Source organism: Panthera onca, chromosome F2, assembly GCF_046562875.1.
Source record: "Panthera onca isolate mPanOnc1 chromosome F2, mPanOnc1 haplotype 2, whole genome shotgun sequence".
NCBI classification, from domain to species: Eukaryota; Metazoa; Chordata; class Mammalia; order Carnivora; family Felidae; genus Panthera; species Panthera onca.
Genome location: NC_138356.1, coordinates 57620408 through 57642944, shown reverse-complemented (window position 1 = coordinate 57642944; position 22537 = coordinate 57620408). Strand labels below are relative to the sequence as shown.

At 36.4% G+C, this 22537-nt stretch overlaps 1 protein-coding gene across 2 annotated transcripts in view; it reads left to right on the top strand.

Moving 5' to 3' along the window:
* CSMD3 (CUB and Sushi multiple domains 3) overlaps positions 1-22537 on the top strand; it is a 1245616-nt gene that overhangs the window by 677292 nt on the left and 545787 nt on the right. For both annotated transcript variants that reach the window (XM_078441978.2, XM_078441977.2), the window contains one exon: positions 8291-8403. In XM_078441978.2, coding sequence (XP_078298104.1) covers positions 8291-8403 — 113 coding nt within the window. The remainder of the gene's footprint in view (positions 1-8290; positions 8404-22537) is intronic.

Sequence of the window (22537 nt, the reverse complement as noted above, 5' to 3'; positions counted from 1 at the left end):
TTACTTTACTTTGGCATTCTTAAAAACTAGTAAGAAGATAGTCTCACTTTTGTTCTGCCAGTAATTGGATTCCTGGATTTATAAGTCCAGATCACATGTCTACTGGTATAAGAGAAAAATTATGTCAGACCAGTTAAACAGGGAAAACTTTCTTCAAGACTATTGGCTCCTACTGCAATAGGGACCAATACTATTGATATAGGAGTCAATACTATTACAATAGGGAAGAGGAATCAAACTCAACTGGTGAAATAAAAAATGGAGTGGTTTTTATGAGCTGAGAAAACTAGAGGAAAGTTACTGAAGAACTGTAGATGGGAGATTAGTAAGTATGAATAGGTCATCTGTGTTTGCTAATTGATGCTGATGTTGAGCTCTTACCCACCCACAGAAACTGAGAGATCAGAGTGCTAATTCCTTTGATGATTATGCTTCAGAGGGATGGCTCCCAGGTCCTTGAGAAACACATTCTTGGGGTGTAGAAAATTTGCTTCTCAAAGTGCAGAGAAAGGATTTACAATTCCAAGTTTTCTAAAGTAAATGCTCTTTAAAAAGGTAGGCTAGGTCTCTCTAGTCTGGAAGAAGACTGTTGAAAGTTTAGTTAAGCTCAGGGGAACATTAGGAATACAATTTTCAGATGTTTGGAAATTGTGATCATGGGACATATTCCTGGGAGTACAGAAAGGAAAAAAATGCTTTAACAAATAACATGTTTTTGCCCCTAATAAAGCGTGATTTTTAAAGCAGTTGAAACAACATTGCTGTGAATAGGGTAGCAAGGCTGTCCATGAACATTCTAAGTTTGCCAGAATACCTTCTTTCAGTTGAGTTCAGTGCCATCATCAGTTGCTCTAGAAAATGTAAGTTTTAGGTCCTTTTTGAGAACAACTGCCTGACACTTAATGTGCTGCTGGCTTTACTTGGCAAGCCTGGGTCTCCCTAGGTTTTTCTTTCACTTTGATATGATCATATGGATGATCAACTTCACTTGAAAGACTCCCTCCATCACAGGAACAGCCGATCTTTCCTCTACGACACTTTTAGGTGGATAGAATCTCCCGGTCAATAGTGGGGGCAGAATTCTTCTGGTGGGTCCTTCAAGGTCCTTATAACCTTATGTCTCAGGACTTCTAGGGAAGAACAAAAGCCCTTTGAAGTATTGAACATGTTTATGAGAGGATTCAGTTAAATTGGGTACAGGACACGATCTCTGACCCCAGTTCATAAGTCTGCCAAATATAAGTTCAAAGGGAAAAATATTTTGCTTGCTTGCAGGGGTTGCTCTGATTTTTCATAAGGCTAGCAGTAAAGTTCTAGGCCATATGAGGCAAGTATCCTGCTGAATTTTAGGAAATGAGTTTGATTTATCTTATAGGAATCTGTAAATATGGGCATAATTACTGGATGGCAAGTAGAAATCAGGTAACTTCCTCTCTCTGATTCATTAGGCTGTGGTTTCCTCTAAGTGGAAAATGTGTGTATTAAGACAGAATTTACCACTGCCTGAGGATTGGCATTTGAACAGGGAAACACTTCTTCAGACCATCCAGATATCACAATACATAACTACACAAAATCTCTTAAACACCACAAGAATTAATTATATGACATCCAAGTGCCATCAAAATTCTAGAAAAGTTGGTTGGGGAAAACTGCCTGTACATAGTGGCCTGTAAAGCATTCTGCTGACAAATTTTTCATGTCTTTAGAATGTTTTGAACAACTTCATCTTTTAGTTATATGTGGTAAGAGTCTAGTGCCTTTAAAATCTCTCTTTTACTTGATGATTATGTTGATGAGATAATATTACTACCCAAGAAATATGGACTATGCCATAGGAATATTTTTGTTAGATAATTCCCATAGTTCACTCAAATTTCTTTTAGCTCCTTTCCTTAATTTTTTTAATGTTTGTTTATTTGAGAGAGAGAGAGAGAGAGAGAGAGAGAGCGAGCACAAGCATGAGTGGGGGAGGGGCAGAGAGAGAGGGAGAGACAGAATCAAAAGCAGGCTCCAGGCTCTGAGTTGTCAGCACAGAGCCTGATGCAGGTCTTGAACTCATGAACAGTGAGATCATGACCTGAGCTGAAGTCAGATGCTTAACCAATTGAGCCCCAGGCGCCCCTTTTAGCTCCTTTTCTAATCCATTTGTACGTGTGTATGTGTGTGTGTGAAGCATATTTTTTGGGAATTAACAAAAATTCTTATTGTATTGGATATGAGGCTTCTAAGTTTGAAGTCTGCCACATTTAACAGTGGCTTTTGAAGCTCTGTCAGCAAAATCATTGCCTTCTGAAGTTTTCATTCTGCCTGTGTGAGCTCTACAAGAGAACACTGATTTGAGCAGGCAGTTGTACAACCTTTAACAAGTCAGCTATCAATCTTCCATGAGATACTTTATTTCCCCTCAAAGTAGACAATCTTCTGTTTTTCCAAATTTGTTCTGCTGCATGACAGGTAACAAACACTTACTATATAGGGGTGCAATTTCTTTTTATTGCTATTGACGAGGCAGCTTGTGTCATCTAAGTTCAGGGTAAAATAGAAGCTTCCAAAATTTCGTAAGAAATCAGTAGACCATACAAAACCTCAAGTATCCAGAGCATATGACGTACTGGCAAACATTATTAAATTGTCATTGATGAACAAGAATATCAGACAAATCAAGTCAGGGCCAAGCGTCTTCTTCTATTACCATGGAACAGCTGTGATCATCTATTTGATTAGGATCTGGTAAAAAGAACTCACAAGATCTAAGAGATTACATTTATTAACAGAGTATTAGGATTGAAGAATAATGCCTGTTTATAAGTAGCCTGATGGCATACCCACAGGTTTGGAATCTTACACCCTTGAGAGATAGCTGTCACAACACACAGGACTTGGAAAGAAGTCAGCCAGGTGACTCAAGGTAAGGAGCTGAGCCTTTTTTAAAATGTGTCTGCTGCTACCAAAGCATCCCAGTACCCACAGTGCCATGGCCCCCAGAAGACCTGAGAAATAACATTATTGATAGGTGGTCTCATCCTCACTTTTGAGTTAAGATTCCAAAATTAGCACCTTGATTTTCACAACACAACTGTATTTCAAAATTCAGAATCCCAACACTGAGACAGTACTGAGCAGTTACCATGCATTTGCTCTACCAGAGGTTTTGCACGCTCTGCAGAGGTTCGAATCCATTGTCTACAATATCGTCCTAGTCCCCAAAATTGTCTAGATTGTTTTTATGTCGTAAGGTATTTCATTTGCAAAATGCGATGACTCCTATAGTGTATCCTTTGGGGGCCGTTAGCATCAACAGATACCCTGAATATTTTACCTCGGTTTGGCAGCAATGCACTTTATCTGGTGAGGCCGTGTGCCCTTGTGAAAGAAGGAAATTGTAACGAAGCCAAAGCATCGTTTCTACTTGGCGCTTTAGTATCTGGTTCTACCGGAAAACCATCTACATATTGAAACCTACAGATCCTTCTGGTGGGACAGCTTTCATTAAGTTTTCCTGTATATGACTAGAGAAATAGAGGGTATTGAAACCCTTGAAAAATCGTTTCCATAAATATTGAACTTCTTCCTACGTAAAAGCAAACTAGAATTTAGACTTGTCCATGATGGGAACTGGCAGAAAAAAAAAGGGCAGAAAATAGATACATTGGAGAAAAGCTTTGCAGAGGATGACACCAAAATTATAATAGTTCTGGTGTTAGGAACCACAGGCATTCATGGAACAATGAATGTATTTATTTCCTTAAGATCTTATAAACAAGGTAACCATCTTTATCAAATTTAACTTCTTTACTGGGAGTTGGCAGTATTCATATTAATATTATAGGGTGAGTACCCTTTCTTTTATAATTATCCTTTGTTTTTCTAATTTTTTATAATTGATTTTCCTTCTAGTTGAGCCCTGTTGAGCCCTCAGCAGAGAGTATTGTTTGGCACATGACTTTTGCTCTTGATGCGTGATTTCCATTGGTTCTGTATCTCGCATTAAATCAGTGTTATTATTCCTTGGACCTAAAGTAATCTATCGATATGTTTCTATTCAGGGTACTTTTTCCGTGTGCCGTGGGACTGCAGTCCTCTGCTATATCCCTTTTCTTGTGGAAGGCACATAGTAACCAAACCAAATGCTTTTTTTTGAGGACTTTTCACAGACACTCCAGATGGAGTATACAATATGGTAGTCTTAATTTGCATGAGAGATCTCTCCCCAAAAGGTTTACAGGGAATCAGGAGAAAGTAAGAAAGTGTTTTCCTCAGTCATGGGATCTGTTCATGTGGGAACCAACATAAGAAAAGACGCATAAAGCTGATTCAAATTACCAGTGACCTGTATTGATCTATCACAATTAAAATCTGAGCACTTTTTGGGGAAATTTCAGAATAAGTAACAGTAGTATCTACCAGAAAAAAACAAGGATATGTTAGCCAGAGGGCAATTTACTGTAACGTGCATTTCACCAGTGATGTAAACAGTCTTAACTGAACAGTTAACTAGCAGGTTTTAACTTTTCATTTTCTTTTTCATATTCTGATTGTCCCCAAACTGAGTAACTACTGGTAAGATTTGAGTAATAGTTGTCCTTTCCGTTCTACCCACCCCCCTTTTTCCTTAATTTGAGCTTGGATCGTCAGGACGAGAGCTAAGATAAAGGTGGGTAGAGCCAGAGGACAATTTTCATCTGCCCCTAGAATCATGCTAGTAAATTCTATAAAAGTCTCAACAAATGTTATATGGAGAATAATAGGGGATTCACCTGTCTTCTGTTTATAACACTGTGGTTTCTCCCAGCTCACCTTTAGAAGAAAGGCTGTGTCAGTGTCTTTCAGTGGGTCTCCTGAACCCTTCGTTCTTCCACAGTTGTGGAAGATAGTGGATACCTGGCTACTCTTTAATGTGGTTGGTGGGTCTTCGTCTGGTCCCCAACATGCTTGGTCTGTCAAATGAGCAAAATCGGCTGGTTGCAGAATTCCACATGGTAGCTAGTCCACATCCCCAAGTGTGGGGCTGTAAATTTAAAGGAGAAAGAGAGGGGGGTAAACAGAGGGAGCAGAGACAGCAGAGGAAAGAAGGCAGAGGCTCTGTGAAAGAGAAAGTCACTTGAATTCTCAGGTTTTTTTTCTTCCATTCTTTTCAATCTTTACTCTGACTGTCCAAATCATTTTTAACTTTCCTCTTAGAATGATATCTATACAATAAATACAAGTATTCAGTTTCCTTGGGATGATGCCCTCCTAAAAATCTCAAAAATCCTGAAAGACTAGATCCTTCCATTATTCCAAATGTGACAGAGAGACAGTACCTGTTTAAAAGAACGAACTGCAAACATCCCATATTTTTCACCATCGGAGCTAATCATGATCTTGATGGGATTGTAGAGCCCAATTTACCCTTGCTTCCTAATAATAAAACCTTGAATTTGAGAGAGTAGTTCATTCAGATAGTATTTCAAAGAAGCAGAATGCTAGAAGAGAGACTTTATAATCCAAAGCATTTTACCAGACTGTTTGTGACCACAAGACTTTTAGCTGGTCCATTTAATTCAAGAACTGTCCTTGTATCCCATCCTCATCACCAAATTGTTGGGGAAATATAATTAAAGAGAAAATCTCCTGTCAGCCTAGTCAATGCTGTCCACAGAATGTAAGAATGAACAAAACAGTTTTAATAATAAATAAGCATTACACCAGACTGTGATGTGTGTGTATCATGGGCAAGCCACTAAGGAGACTGCAGAGAAATAAATCTTGCCCTTTTATATAGTCAGGCAGATACAGTCACTTAGATGCATGTTCATTGTCTTATCCAAAAAAAATTAAAGATAAAACTTTTCCAATCTTTATGATGGACAGGGAGTTACATCATGGAGTTATGTGCCTAGACTTAAATTCCCACAAAAGCGGGGAAACAAGGCAACATCCTCCTTGATGTTTGCATTTCAAAGAGATAGCACCCAGGCCTCCAAGACAGACATTCACAAGATCCAACATTGGCAAGAGGCTTAATTGACTTAAAATATTTATACACATTTGAAAAAAACAGATATTTATGATTTCAAATTTTCTAAAGGAAATGCTAAAGAGAAGGGGGTTTTCTCCTTTAGCATAATGGTATTTATTTATTTATTATTTTGGAAGAGAGAGAGAGAGAGAGAGAGAGAAGGTGAGCACACAAGTGGGGTAGGGGCAGAGATAGAGAGGAGGGAGAGAATCCTAAGGAGGTTCCGCACTGTCAGCGCAGAGCCCGATGCAGGGCTGGATCTCACAAATTGTGAGATCACGACCTGAGCCAAAATCAAGTCAGATGCTTAAGCAACTGAGACACCCATGTGCCCTGCATCATGGACATTTTAAATTATTATTATTTTTAAGATTTCTATTTACTCTTACACCAGCCATGAGGTGGGAACTGGGTAGGATCATAGGGAAACAAGTTAGCCAGGGGACAGTTTAGACTGTATGTGTTAACTGTTTTTTATGAACTGACACAATTATCATGCCAGAAGTTTGGGACTGGTAAAAGTTCAGGACTGAAAAAGAAATGAAAACATAGTGAAGTAAATAATAATTCAATCCTCTCATGAAAACAACCTTTAATAATTAATGTGAAATAGATTGTTGGTGCATTTGATATGGTGTGCCTGACATATGTCCTCGAGTGTTAAGCTCTCATGCCCATTTCATAGTGAAATGATTTTACTTTCTGTCATGTATCTCAGGTTGAGTCCTCACTCTTGCCCCTAAATAAACCTGTCTCTCTACTATAGCTCAGAAGAGTAGTACTTATCAACTCACCAATTTGAAAATTGGAAGTTCATATACCATAAAGTTTAACTGCATGATCTTTTAGCCAGAAGACCCAGAAACAATGAAACATCTTTTCAAATGATGGGGTGTGTGTGTGTGTGGACATATATAGATATGTGTACAAAGGTGTATATACAGATATACATAAAGGATAATGTATGTATGTAAATCTTTTATATTATAATAATTTTACATTTGCTTTGGCAGGAAGAAAATGAATACGCTTTAAGATTCCATAATATTTTATAGTATCTTTATATCTTACCAGTATTCCTCAGTATCACATATAACCCCATAATTAAATCATTGTATTTAACTGAGGTTATTTGTGACAGATTCCCATAAATTCTGTCACACTGGACACTAGTGACACAGCTATATTTAATGCAGTCTGCTGACGATATTTTACAGTTTGGGTGGCTGAGTAATGAGCAGAGCATTTTGCGGTCATGGTCACTTTGAGGATATGGGCATCCGTGCTGCCCTCTGCTGGTTTAATTGTAGTGTAGCCTCCATCCAAATGCCTGTTCTCTTAGGTGCCCATTTTATTTTGGAGGGGAAATTTATAGCTTCTCTCCTCATGTAATTTTCCAGCAATCCTCATGGTCTAGCAACAAAGTAGGTAAACACTTAAGAATTTCTTATTTTAAAAACCTATCTTTCAGTATATAATTTAGAAGTCTTTACTAATATGGATATTTTACTCAGCAGTGAATCCATTTTTTTTTTTCCTCTTCCTATTCTTGACAAACTCCCCCTCGCCCAAAGTCTTATTTACTCATTTGCTTTCCTCCTTTATATGACCCTTGGCTTTGGTTCAAACGTGTGACTGTAACATAATTAATGATAGAGGGAAACATGAGGTAATTCCCCTTTTTAAGGTTAAAAAATTGAGCATTACTGAATGAGATTATTAATGCATAGATCCGGTGATGCTGCATCAAACTAGCAGCATGTTTCTAAGGTAAAACTGTTTGCAGTAAAACAAAAATACATGACATAGGTACTCTGATATCAGTATTGCAAAGGGATATATTATATTCCATGCCATTTTATTGTTTTGCACAGTGCTTGAGTGTTTTTCTACAATATTTCTTTAGAACAGCGTTCTGTAAAACTTGAAAGGTTAAAATAAAGAGCATGCCTGGTGTTTTAAAAAAAATAAAGATTTTTTTAGATCCTTTTTTTCTTTTCAGTTCAAAAGAAGTATAAGATTCTCTGATAGTCTAAAATTTAGTATCTTGCCTCAGGGTTATGAAAGACCTAACCTAGTTAAACACATGAACTGGCACTTGCTCATAATAAATCTCGATCACTAAATTGTGTGGTTTGTTCTATTATATCAAGGCGAGTTTATCTGACAGTCTTTTTTTTTTTTTTCTAGCCAAGGAAATATTGAGAAACAGTTCTGTCTCCTAATTTGCATGCAGAGAATGTTTTAATAACACATTTCTCTCTTCTCCGTCCATCTCTCTTTTAGGCTGACTGGAAGCTTTGTGCCAGACTTGATAGTGAGCATGAGTAGCCAAATGTGGCTGCACCTTCAAACAGATGAAAGTGTTGGATCTGTTGGCTTCAAGGTTAACTACAAAGGTAATGATGGATTGCTACTGTGGGAAATATGCTATCTTAATACCACCAGAGGATACTTTTAAATTCGAGCTTAATTGCATCTACAAATGAAAGTTTCCCAGAACATAAGCAAGAATATATTCTACCAAAATGCTTCTTTTTTAAATTTAACTATAAATGTTGATTTCACTTCTCTTTAAGTAAAAATAGGACTGGCTTTCTTCTTTTCCTTTAGGATGTGTCTATTTTGCATACTTCATCTCTCCCCCAGGCTACTGTAATTTCCCTCTATTTTAGTCACTCTGGACTCCTCGCCTTTCCCAGAACAGACAATGTAGTTTTATACATTTATACAATTTGCCTGATAAAAGTAATATACTGATGATTAAATACTTAAATCCAAAGTAAAGGATTTAATTCCCGAAAGAATTTAGGGCACCGCTTTTTGAGGCGATTGGAGGGATCTATCAGTTGTTCTCTTAGCTCAGATACATGGTCTTGGTGTTCAAATGATCGATTCCTATGTAAGTGATGGGTCACAAATGTGTTAAATTGCTACCGCCCACCCCGGTATTGGCAGTGATCCAGACTGATGACAAATGACCTGGGTATAACAAAATCTTTTGTTCTGGTTCCATTTATAAGAGATAGATGCAAACATTGTAAAATCGCAAATAACCGTGACACATGGTGAACCTTGTTTAAAAGCAAATAGAGACAGTGGATATATACACGCAACATGTATATTAGAAATGCATATATAGAACCCTCACTGAAAAATATATCAATGTTAATAAATTCACTTGAAATCTATACCTTAAAAATGTATAAGAAAGCAGCAGAACATTATGTTGCTGGATTTTATTATTTCTGTCGTGGTGAAAATCATTTTTCTCTGTCTTATCAATTTAAACAAGAGCTGTTAAAAATTCTCTTACTTGCATTATAATAATTTTTAATCAGTTTCCTTTTTCAAACAGTGGCTTGCCATGCCTTTGTATCTGGACACATGGAAATGAATGCATGATGTTGTCAGGGAGACAGAACACATGCACTCAGTGTTTTTAACTTGTGACTAAATTTGGTACTATATTAATTTGAATAGTTCAGGAAATCTGTATAAATGTCAGTTACAAAAAAATAAAAAGGTTAGCCTGATTATAATTTTAAATATATCCCTCCTCCATTTAAAAATCCACATCTGTCTCGGTAAATACAACAGAATCGCAACCTTTCAAGAATGGTCAGCTTTTGTTAAAAGTATCTGCGTCTTGACGTTTTCATTTGAAAAATTTTTCCACTCTAAATCACTAAATGAAGCTGGCATCTTTGTATTCCTCTTGGTTTTATTATTTTCTTCACCCTATGAAGGTTACCTGTCAGAAAACCTATAGTTGTGTAATCCTCAGAAACTATATAAATCATTAATGATAATGCTTCCACAAAGAACACAGTTGTTAAGGCTCATAAAACTTGCTGGAGAAGTAGAGGAGTTCCAACCATATTTACAAAGCTCTCCACTCCGCTGCAGTTCAAGAGCTGAGGTAGATTATAAAGGAGCACAATTAATTTGTTTTCTTTCTGCCCAGTTTTCAACAAATAATTAAAAAAAAAAAAGTCTCCTAAGGATCTACTGTGTGTTGGCTACTGAATGAGTTGTTGAATATAGAAAGAAGAGCCAGATGTAGTCTCTCAGGAAGATCGTAATACGGTGGCACAGAAAAACATACCCAACCACTCAAGCACGAATATCTACAGAGATGAGAAAATTGAAACCAACACGGGGGATTCTTAGTGAATGTTGCCTTTACTCGTCCCCGTCTCTTCCCTCTATTCTAATCTAACCTCCTCTGCACTGTGAATGATCTCTAGCAGCAAGGAAGTGTCACGTGACACTCCAGCCGTAGGTGTTTTCATACTTTTCATTGCTTAGAGATAAAGTCCTCAACTTCTAGAGATCTTACCTTCCAGCTTTGTTCAGCCTGTCTTTTTCTTTCTATAATTCAGTTTTCTCAAAGTATCTGCAACCCTCCATCCCAGCAAGTTGTTTTCCTACCTCTCCTCTGGGCACATGCAGACAATTCTCTCTGGGTCTCTATTCTTATTTTATCAGCATCACATCACTCACCCTGCAAGACAAAATTCAAACATTTCTTCTGTGAAGTCTTTCTTAACTCTTCTTATCACAAAATAACACTTTCTCTGTTTTATAAGACCTGTACCATATATTATATATACACACACGCACACATTATCTTATCAGATGGAAATATGTCACATTCATCTTCATATTTCCATTAGCAACCTTTTGCTATGTCATCATGGGCGATTAGTAAAACTGAACAAATGATTTAACCTGTAAATGTGATGTAATATAGGGTAAAGTATGTCCTTAAAAATTTAGTTTACCACGATTTTTTTTTCCTACTGTGAAAATCATACTTTTGCATTCTCCATGATTTAAAACCTGAGCTCAAAGTTGAAGCAGGGTTCATTTTGAGAAGTTTCAAATTTTGATGTGCAGATAGCTTCAGCAACTTCGCCTACTAAAAATAATTTTCATAATTACCACGCTCTGTGTTAAGTAGTGTGTTGGTTTTAAATGGAACACCTGCTATAAAAACTTTCCAGATTGATCTAAAGATGTCTTCTTTTTGTCATCTGTAGATTTTGCATGAGACAGCATTGACTTAGCTCTCCTGTAAATTAAACATAGATTTTATGGCATATTTTCTTTTAATATATGTATGTATATATATTTTAATTTTAAAGGTAGTGACTGAATTATGCAACTTAGATTTTGGGTTTTTCTTTAATAATATATTTTAATTCTTAAATTATGTTGTGCCTGTGACAGTTCTTCTAAAACTTGCTTTAAAAGAAAATAAGATTCCAATGACATCTCCTATTAAGAAACCCAAAATAGAAAAAGATTAAAAGCTGGGTGGCTCTAGTGGAAGGGGTGGGAAGGAGGATTGGCACCCCCATTGGTCAGACTGCCCCTCATTTCCTCTGAGTACAAGGAAACCCTAATGCTCCAAAAAAACCTGTTTGAAAATCACTTTTTTAAGACCATACTTTGATGTAGAGACCAACAATGTATCTGTAAATATAAAATGACACATAGTTGCCTAATTAAGTTGTCATATCTTTATTTTTTTAAATTTTTTAATCTTCATTTTATTTTTGAGCTTATTTATTTGTTTGAGACAGAGACAGAGACATGGGAGGGGCAGAGAGAGAGGGAGAAAGAGAGAATCTCAAGCAGGCCCTACACTGTCAGCACAGAGCCTGATGCGTGGCTCAAACTCACCAAGAGTGAGATCATGTCCTGAGCCAAACTGAGTCGGATGCTTAACCGACTGAGCCAGTTGTCATTACCTTTAGAACTTCAGTTTTAATATTTGGAACTATCAGTGCTTTAATGTTAGAATTTGCACATTAACTATCTTAAACTATAAAAAGGCAACAGGTGTTTGAAGCAAAAAAAAAAAAAAAAAAAAAAGTTCCTTAATAGAAATGCAATTCATTCTTATTCATTTACACTTCGTTTAATATTTATTATGTACATGACAGTATGCTGAGTACTGTGTTCTATAGCAGAAATGAATAAAATAAACACTGTATTCTTGAGAAGTTTAATGATATTCCCTTACTTGTTAAAACCAGTAATGTCCATATTGGGTATAACAAATCACAGCCATCCTGCTCTGCAGGAAATTTGTGAGTTTGCCAAAACTATGATTCAAGATATGACACTAGGTGTTCCTGCTAAAAAGGAAGAATAACCTAGCTGTGTATCTTGCCCCATTAGCCTTAGAGACATTAATTTTGTTTTCTTGTTTTATATTGTCATTATTTCAAATGTATATTAACCAGAAGAAAAGATAGCTCCCCCCACCCCCACTGGACTTATTAGCATCCATTAACACTGTGCTATTTTTTAAAATATATATTCATCTTCATCTAAGAAGACCTAAGCAACATTAAAAGTATAATTAATAATTACTAAGAACCTTGTATATTGCAATCACTTCGCCTGCATTAACTCATTAAATCTACTTAAAACTTCAAGAGGTATCAATTACTACTCAATTTTACAGATCAGAAAAATGACTAGGATATAAGCACTATGATGTAGCAACTTTGGTCTGTTCCGTTCACTGTTGTATTCTCAGTATCTAGCACAGTGCCTAACACGTAATAACCACTCAGTAAATATTTGTGGCTGTGTGAATGAATGGACCCAGGTATCAGATCATTAACTAAATGCAGAACCTCGATGTAACTTCATGATTTCATGATGCTCTCCATTATGAAATATTACGTTCTGTGTGGATGTTAAGGGTTTTGGGGAAGCAGAAAGGTTAAAGCCTGAAGACAAGCTGAAGACCCTAATCAGTGTAAAAAGTGTAAGGATACCACAAGATTGAGTGAAATTACTGAGCTCCCATTGTCTCATCAGCTACACATACAACTACACATAAAAAACACACATACACAACAAAAACCACTTGATTTCAAATGTCTGTACATTTTTATTTCCAGAGGGTGTTTATATTCTTTAGAGATATTTAGTAAGAGAGCTGAAAGTCCATGACAGAGGCATATAAGGAAGAATCTCTTTTTTTTAATGTTTATTTATTTTTGAGAAAGAAAGAGAAAGAGAGAGCACGCGAGCAGGGGAGGGACAGAGAGAGGGAGACAGTGGATCCAAAGGAGGATCTGGCTGACGCAGACAGCCCCATGTAGGGCTCAAACTCAGGAACCGTGAGATCATGACCTGAGCCAAAGTCGGACGCTTAACCTACTGAGCCGCCCAGGCACTCCAAATCTCCAGCTTTTGTAGAGTTCTGAGAGTGATATTATCTCCTCATCTTAAAAATCAGGTTTTTTAATTGATTGCCTAATTTTCAGTCGTGTGACAGTGTGCATTCTCAACCATATAGCGTTAACAGCAAGTGTTAACAGCATGCACTGTTATAAGCACATACATCATCTCATGTAATCAACTGCAATAAATCTGCAAGATAGTTAGTATTATTATCCCTGTTGTGTAGATGAAGTAATTGAGGCATGGCAAGTTAGACAATTTGTTCAAGATCACATGGCTAGTGGCTGGCAAAATCAAGATGACTGTGAACTCTATATTTTGACTGCTGCTTTTTAGAAACTTATATTCTGTCCATAAATCTTAGCTTGGATTTAAAGTTATTTAGATATTTAAATATTAAAATAGCTCTCAACTAAAGTACATGGCTAGAATTTAAAATTTTGATGAAGCCATCTGCTTTCATTAGATGACCTAAAATTTTGAAATGGCAATTTTCATGAAAGATGATTATTTTACTTAAATATTTAGGATCATTAATTTTTACGGTTTAAAGTGAATGGACAGTCCTTTCTCTCATTGTAGAACTGAGGGATCGAGATCCCATTATTTGCCAAAATGCAAGTTTTTAGTAATAAGGGCATATGCCACAGGTAAGATGGATTGATACCAATGATTTGAAAATTAGACAATTACTTCCAAGCGTGTGACCCAAATCAAAGTTCAAATTTAATAAAAACAATAACAGCAAACTTTGCTTCTTTAAAGTGCATGTTTAATTCTGGACGTATCATTCTTCTTAAATCTATCAAATAGTGTTTTGGGAGGTTAATTAGAACATTTGGTAGGTAGCTGCTGATGATACTTTAATAATTTCTACAACAAAAATCGTGACACACAAATCAGGCATCTAGGTTTTATGCTTTATGCTTATAAGAGCACATTTTTCTTCTTTTTCCTGCTGTTTTCTTGATTTCTCCTTCTTTCTCTCTCCTTTCTTCTTGTATCTTTATTTTTCTATGATACTACCATATTACTTTCCGACTGCCTTTCATTTGTAAATATATCATGACTGTCTTTGCAGCCCAATTGTATGGATTGGCCTTCATCTGATGACTGTACAATAACCCCCAAAATGTACACACCATAATTTGACATGAGTCAGTAGTCATTTTGGTCATTACCTTTATTACGATATTAAAATGTTGAAATAAATACTCTTGTACAAGTTTCCATACATTTTTTTTTCTGTTTTACTGGGGAAGCAGATTCTGAAAATAGTATGGATATTGAAATAAGTAATGCATCTTAAGTAATTATTTCCTAAATTTTATATTTTTACTTCCTCAGAAGTGTAAAAATGAGGTTTTTCCCTACAACCTAAAATGGTATACTACTAATCTGTTAGGTGTTTGCCAATCTGATGTGTTATAAACACAGTATTATTGAATTTAATAGCTACAGGGTTATTGAACATCTTGTCATAGATTTATTAAATTAACCACCTGGATTTCATCCTCTTTGAAATTTTTCAGCTTTGTGCTCTTCGTAAGGCGTTATTAATGGTCACAACTTATTGACTTTTCCTCTAATTCTGGGCGAACAGAGAATTAAACTTTCCTGTCCTCTTGAAGTTAAGTGTGGCCACGTGACTACTAAAGTGTAAATAAGTGACTATAATCACTCCCAGGCCAAAGCATTGAATTATACTGTTGTTCCCTTTCAAAAGGAACAATGAGGCCATATCTTCCAGGTAGAACAGGTACAAATTGATGCTGCTTCCTTCACTTTGTGTTCCTGAGGGACTGTGGAGAGCAGAGGTCCCCTCCCCACCCCATTTCCCCAACTATTTAGCATACGTTTCATGCGCAAGACATAAACTTTGTTTTGCTAAGCCTCTAGAATTTCCGGGTTAATTTGTTATCCTAGCATAACCTAGTATATTCTGATGGATACACAATATAAGTTAGCCTATTCTTGGTTTGTCTGTGTACTCTTAACAAGTCGTAAGCACTTTGGGCACATTAGGGGTATACCCTTAGTTTGTCCTTACACTGCAAGTATTTTCTTGCAGTCTATTTTGATTCCATGAAATTGAAATGATATCAAGTTTTTAGTTTCTTCCTGTTCTAATCAAACGTTTCATTCCTTTTATTTATTGCATTTGGACTTGTATAGGTGTTGTACGTCTTTTAACGATTTTATTAAAGTTACTATACACACACGTTATACACACACACACACACACATACATATAAATATATATGTATACGTATTATATACCATTTAACTATTTTTTTCTGCCAAACCATACTGCTTCAATTTCACTAGTCTTAAGGTTTTCTTTTTAAAATATCTTCTGGGCACATCTTCCTGCCACTATTTTTGTATTTCAAATTTCCATGACAATTCACATACACCTAACTTTCACCTTTATTGTAAAGTAATTTTGTGGAATTACATAAAATAGTATTTGTTATTTTCATTAGAATTGTATTAATTGTATTAATTGTATCGTATTAATTTTATATATTGCTTTGGTCTATATTGATTTAATTAGGTAATGTCTTGGCACACCTGGGTGGCTCACTCGGTTAAGCATCTGACTCTTGATTTCAGCTCAGGTCGTGACCTTGCAGTTCATGGGATCCAGCCCTGTGTCTGGTGTGGAGCCTGCTTGAGAGTCTCTCTCTCCCTCTCCCTCTACCCCTCCCTTGCACTCTCTCAAAAAAACAAAAAAAAAAAAAAAAAAAACCACACAAACAAAACAAAACAAACAGAAAAAACCTTCATAATGCCTTCTCACCAAGTCATCTTTTGTCTTCTTAGATTTAAATTTTATGTTTTTATCTATTTTTTTAATGTTGATTTGTTTATTTTTGAGAGCGAGAGAGACAGCACAAGTTGGGGAGGGGCAGAGTAAGAGAGAGGGAGATAGAGAATCCAAAGCAGCCTCCAGATTCTGAGCTGTCAGCACAGAGCTCTACACAGGGCTCAAACTCACAAACCATGAGATCATGCCTTGAGCCAAAGTTGGATGCTCAATGGACTGAGCCACCCAGGTGCCCCTATGTTTTATATATATATATATATATATATATATATATATATATATATATATATATATATATACACACACACACACACACACACACACACACACACATGTATATGTGTATATATATATATATATATATATATATATACACATATGTATATATGTATATATACAGTTTCTTTTTCATTTATGACAGCTTTATTTCTAAATATGTTTTACTTTTTTGGTAGATTATAGTAGTATGTTTATTTTTCTATTTCCCTTTATAACTGATTAGAAATAACTATTATATTTTATCTTATTACTATATTTCTATTATAAAGATGAGTTGTTGAGTTTTACATATCTGTGTGGTGTTTAGCCATAGTACTTAATTCTTTGATAATTATGCACTGTAATAGTGGGAAGGCATTTATTAGGAAATTATTAAAAAAACTCAACTACTATTGTCTTAAATATGGGTTTACTATTCTCACATGACATGTCTAGGAAAGAGTAGATACTGATGTTGGATGATTGCTTCACATCATCATCTGAGACTCAGATACTTCCTTTCATTCTCTTCACCTTTCTTAGCATTATCCCCAAAGTTGTAACAGCACTGTTGCCGGACGTCAATTGTAGGAACAGATTGGAATTCCTCAAACCCTGTTAAATTATACTGATGAGAAGTAGCATTTCTGTCCATTTCTTCTTTTGATGACAGTGACTTTATTATTTTAATGTTTAACATGATACTTGACACAGATATGTGGAAAAGAGTCTTTGTTACCAAGTCTGCCTACATTCTTCTTAGTCCTGTTTTACTCTGAGTTTTTATTAAGAATAGCTGATAAGAGGGGTGGGGGGCACCTGGGTGGCTCAGGCTCAGTTGGTTAAGCATCTGACTTTGGGTCAGGTCATGATCACATAGTTCATGGGTTCGAGCTGTGCTTCAGGCTCTGTGCTGACAGCTCAGAGCCTGTAGTCTGCTTTGGATTCTGTGTCTCCCTCTCTCTGCCCCTCCCCCGCTCATGCTCTGTCTCTGTCTCTCTCAAAAATGAAAAAGAAAAACATTAAAAAAATTAAGAAACAAAAGAATAGGTGATAGGGTCACTTTTCTCCATTCAATGATACGAGTGCATGTTTAACCAAGTCACTCCTTTAACTATGTTCATAGGCTTCCTGATGGCTGGGACAAGCTACTACTGCAATAAAATCTTCTTGAACATAATATCTGATCTTTTGATACACTCTCAGATTCAATTTGCTAAGAATTTGATTATAATTTTTGTATCTAATTAAATATGTGAATTGGATTACAGTTTCTTCTTGCTACTTTTATGATTGTGGCAGTCACAGAATGAGGGAGTTTGTCAATGCTCTGGGATAGTCTGAATAACAGAAGAGTTACATATCTTTGAGAGTAAGAGAGAAATTAGCTATAAAATCATCTGGGCATTTTTACTTAAAGGTAAATATTTAGCAAGTTTTAATTTTTTTCTTTGGGTATAACTCTTCATATCTCTGCTTGGATTAAGGTTGTCTTTTTATATTTTGTTAGCCTCTTTTCTAGGTTATAAAATAAGTAATAATTCCAAAACATATTGATATTTCATATGTGTTTTATTAAAAAAAACCTTTTTTTGGTATATATTAATTCCAAGGAGTACATTTTTTTGTCTCTCTCTCTGCCTGCAGCTGCTTTTCTGTTTGCTGAACAAGCCTTCCACTTTTTTTTTTTCCTACTAACTGAACTACTCTAGGCTTTAATGAACCTTATCTCTTCCAATTCTGTATAGTGCTATAGGTTTGGGCTGAACTAATCAGAATTCCCTTTGATATGGTTATCGGTCCAGGAACTGGGGCAATTGATATAGATTCTGAGTGAAAGAAAATCTCTTTTCTGAGATTGTGAACTCTAAGGATCAGTTAACTTGCACTAGTGGGGGTCAACTTTTGTTACCTTATGTCAATACCTTGCCTACAGAGACAAAGCAGACTCTACAAATGGAAAGAATGAAAACTGTATTGTGGGCATAACTGAAACACCTAAACACCTGAAGGGAACGCTAGATCTTGGTTTATCCAATCTTGTGATTATAAACTTCTCCTCGTTTAAGCTGAGGCTAGTTCAATTTTTATCACTTATAACGAAATGGGCCTTGATTGACACACTGTCATTTCCTTGCTGTTTAATCATTCAACATAGAAAAAAGGGAAGATGTATATTACAATCCAGTGTTTTCAGAATTGAATATATTTCTTTATTTTTACAACATAGTTGCTAGGAAAACCATTAAGAATGGATCTAAGAGAGTATCTACTCATAGAAAGTAATAGTTGAGTAAATAATATTCAATATTCTTTGCTGTTTTTGGAATGGAAACAAAGAAATATTAGAGTTTTGTAATTACCTTCTACTAACAGTATGCGTCCATAGGGGGAAAAATTCTTCATTAATCTTAGCATCTATGCCTTAATGCCATTATTTATGAACTGAGTTTTGGTCCCAGTTTGTTTTGACCTCAAGTCATTAGGCCAATCATGAGATTGCTGAGATGTTTTGAAAGTAGTGCTGATTCCTTGGTTTTGACATGATTAGTTTGACACAAAGAGATACATTGCGTAGTTATCACTGAAATAATTTTATGGGGATAATGGGAAAATTGTGTAAAATATTTTTGATTATTTTTTTATTAAAGTATAGTTGACCTACAATGTTATATTAGTTTCAGGTGTACAACATATTGATTCAACAATTCTGTACATAGCTCAATGCCCGCAGTAAGCATAGTTGCCATCTGTCACCAAACAACATTATTATAATATTATTGATATATTCCTTATGATGTAGTTTTCATCTCTGTGACTTATTAGTTGTATAACTGGAATTTTGTACCTCCAACTCCCCTCGATTTATTTAATCCATCCCCCCACTCCCCTCTGGCAACCAATAGTTTATTCTCTGTATTTAAGAATCTGTTTGTTTGGTTGGTTGGTTTGGTTTTAGATTCCACATATAAGTGGAGTCATATGGCATTTGTCTTTGACTGATTTCACTTATCATAATACCCTCTAGGTCCATCTATATTGTCACACATGGCAAGATTTCATCTATTCATGTGATATATTCCTCTGTGTGTGTATGTATACACATCTTTTATATCTGTTCATCTAAAGGTGGGTGCTTGACTTGGGTTGTCTATTGCAAATAACGTTGCAAAAAATGTAGGAGTGCATATATCATTTCAAATTGGTGTTCCAGCTTTCTTAGGGTAAATACACAGCTGAGGATCATATAGTATTTCTGTTCTTAATTATTTGAAGAACCCCACCATACTGTTTTCCATAGTAGTTGTATCAGTTTACACTCCCACCAACAGTGCATGAGAGTTTTCTTTTCTCTACATCATCACTCACAATTGTTATTTCTTGTATTTTTTATACTAGTCATTCTGACTGGCATGAGATATTTCATTGTGATTTACATTGACATTTCCCTGATGATTAGTGACGTTGAATATCTTTTTATATGTCTATGGGCCATCTATGTATCTTCTTTGGAAAAATATCTATTTAGGTCCTCTACCCATTATTTTTTAATGTTTATTTATTTTTGAAGGAGAGAGAGAGAGAGAACAGGGGAGGGACAGAGAGAGAGGGAGACACAGAATCCAAAGTAGGCTCCAGGCTCCAGCCTCTCAGCACATAGCCTGATATGGGGCTTGACGCGGGCTCCAACTCATGAGCAGTGAGATCATGACCTGAACCAAAGTCCGATGCTTAACTGACTGAGCCACCCAGGCGCCCCGGTCCTCTACCCATTTTTTTTTTTCAATATATGAAGTTTATTGTCAAATTGGTTACCATACAACACCCAGTGCTCATCCCAAAAAGTGCCCTCCTCAATACCCATCACCCACCCTCCCCTCCCTCCCACCCCCATCAACCCTCAGTTTGTTCTCAGTCTTTAAGAGTCTCTTATGCTTTGGCTCTCTTCTACTCTAACCTCTTTTTTTTTTCCTTCCCCTCCCCCATGGGTTTCTGTTAAGTTTCTCAGGATCCACATAAGAGTGAAAACATATGGTATCTGTCTTTCTCTGTATGGCTTATTTCACTTAGCATCACACTCTCCAGTTCCATCCATGTTGCTACAAAGGGCCATATTTCATTCTTTCTCATTGCCACGTAGTACTCCATTGTGTATATAAACCACAATTTCTTTATCCATTCATCAGTTGATGGACATTTAGGCTGCCATAATTTGGCTATTGTTGAGAGTGCTGCTATAAACATTGGGGTACAAGTGCCCCTATGCATCAGTACTCCTGTATCCCTTGGGTAAATTCCTAGCAGTGCTATTGCTGGGTCATAGGGTAGGTCTATTTTTAACTTTCTGAGGAACCTCCACACTGCTTTCCAGAGCGGCTGCACCAATTTGCATTCCCACCAACAGTGCAAGAGGATTCCCGTTACTCCACATCCTCTCCAGCATCTGTAGTCTCCTGATTTGTTCATTTTGGCCACTCTGACTGGCGTGAGGTGATATCTGACTGTGGTTTTGATTTGTATTTCCCTGATGAGGAGCGACGTTGAGCATCTTTACATGTGCCTGTTGGCCATCCGGATGTCTTCTTTAGAGAAGTGTCTATTCATGTTTTCTGCCCATTTCTTCACTGGGTTATTTGTTTTTCGGGTGTGGAGTTTGGTGAGCTCTTGATAGATTTTGGATACTAGCCCTTTGTCCGACATGTCATTTGCAAATATCTTTTCCCATTCTGTTGGTTGCCTTTTAGTTTTGTTGGTTGTTTCCTTTGCTGTGCAGAAGCTTTTTATCTTCATAAGGTCCCAGTAGTTCATGTTTGCTTTTAATTCCCTTGCCTTTGGGGATGCGTCAAGTAAGAAATTGCTGTGGCTGAGGTCAGAGAGGTCTTTTCCTGCTTTCTCCTCTAGTGTTTGGATGGTTTCCTGTCTCACATTCAGGTCCTTTTTCCATGTTGAGTTTATTTTTGTGAATGGTGTGAGAAAGTGGTCTAGTTTCAATCTTCTGCATGTTGCTGTCCAGTTCTCCCAGCACCATTTGTTAAAGAGACTGTCTTTTTTCCATTGGATATTCTTTCCTGCTTTGTCAAAGACTAGTTGGCCATACATTTGCGGGTCTAGTTCTGGGGTTTCTATTCTATTCCCTTGGTCTATGTGTCTGTTTTTGTGCAATACCATGCTGTCTTGATGATTACAGCTTTGTAGTAGAGGCTAAAGTCTGGGATTGTGATGCCTCCTGCTTTGGCCTTCTTCTTCAAAATTACTTTGGCTATTTGGGGCCTTTTGTGGTTCCATATGAATTTTAGGATTGCTTGTTCTAGTTTCGAGAGGAATGCTGGTGCAATTTTGATTGGGATTGCATTGAATGTGTAGATAGCTTTGGGTAGTATTGACATTTTGACAATATTTATTCTTCCAATCCATGAGCACGGAATGTTTTTCCATTTCTTTATATCTTCTTCAATTTCCTTCATAAGCCTTCTATAGTTTTCAGCATACAGATCTTTTACATCTTTGGTTAGATTTATTCCTAGGTATTTTATGCTTCTTGGTGCAATTGTGAATGGGATCAGTTTCTTTATTTGTCTTTCTGTTGCTTCATTGTTAGTGTATAAGAATGCAACTGATTTCTGCACATTGATTTTGTATCCTGCAACTTTGCTGAATTCATGTATCAGTTCTAGCAGACTTTTGGTGGAGTCTATCGCATTTTCCATGTATAATATCATGTCATCTGCAAAAAGTGAAAGCTTGACTTCATCTTTGCCAATTTTGATGCCTTTGATTTCCTTTTGTTGTCTGATTGCTGAGGCTAGAACTTCCAACACTATGTTAAACAACAGCGGTGAGAGTGGATATCCCTGTCGTGTTCCTGATCTCAGGGAAAAAGCTCTCAGTTTTCCCCATTGAGGATGATGTTAGCTGTGGGCTTTTCATAAATGGCTTTTATGATCTTTAAGTATGTTCCTTCTGTCCCGACTTCTCGAGGGTTTTTATTAAGAAAGCTTGCTGAATTTTGTCAAAAGCCTTTTCTGCATCAATTGACAGGATCATATGGTTCTTATCTTTTCTTTTATTAATGTGATGTATCACGTTGATTGATTTGCGAATGTTGAACCAACCCTGCATCCCAGGAATGAATCCCACTTGATCATGGTGAATAATTCTTTTTATATGCTGTTGAATTCGATTTGCTAGTATCTTATTGAGAATTTTTGCATCCATATTCATCAGGGATATTG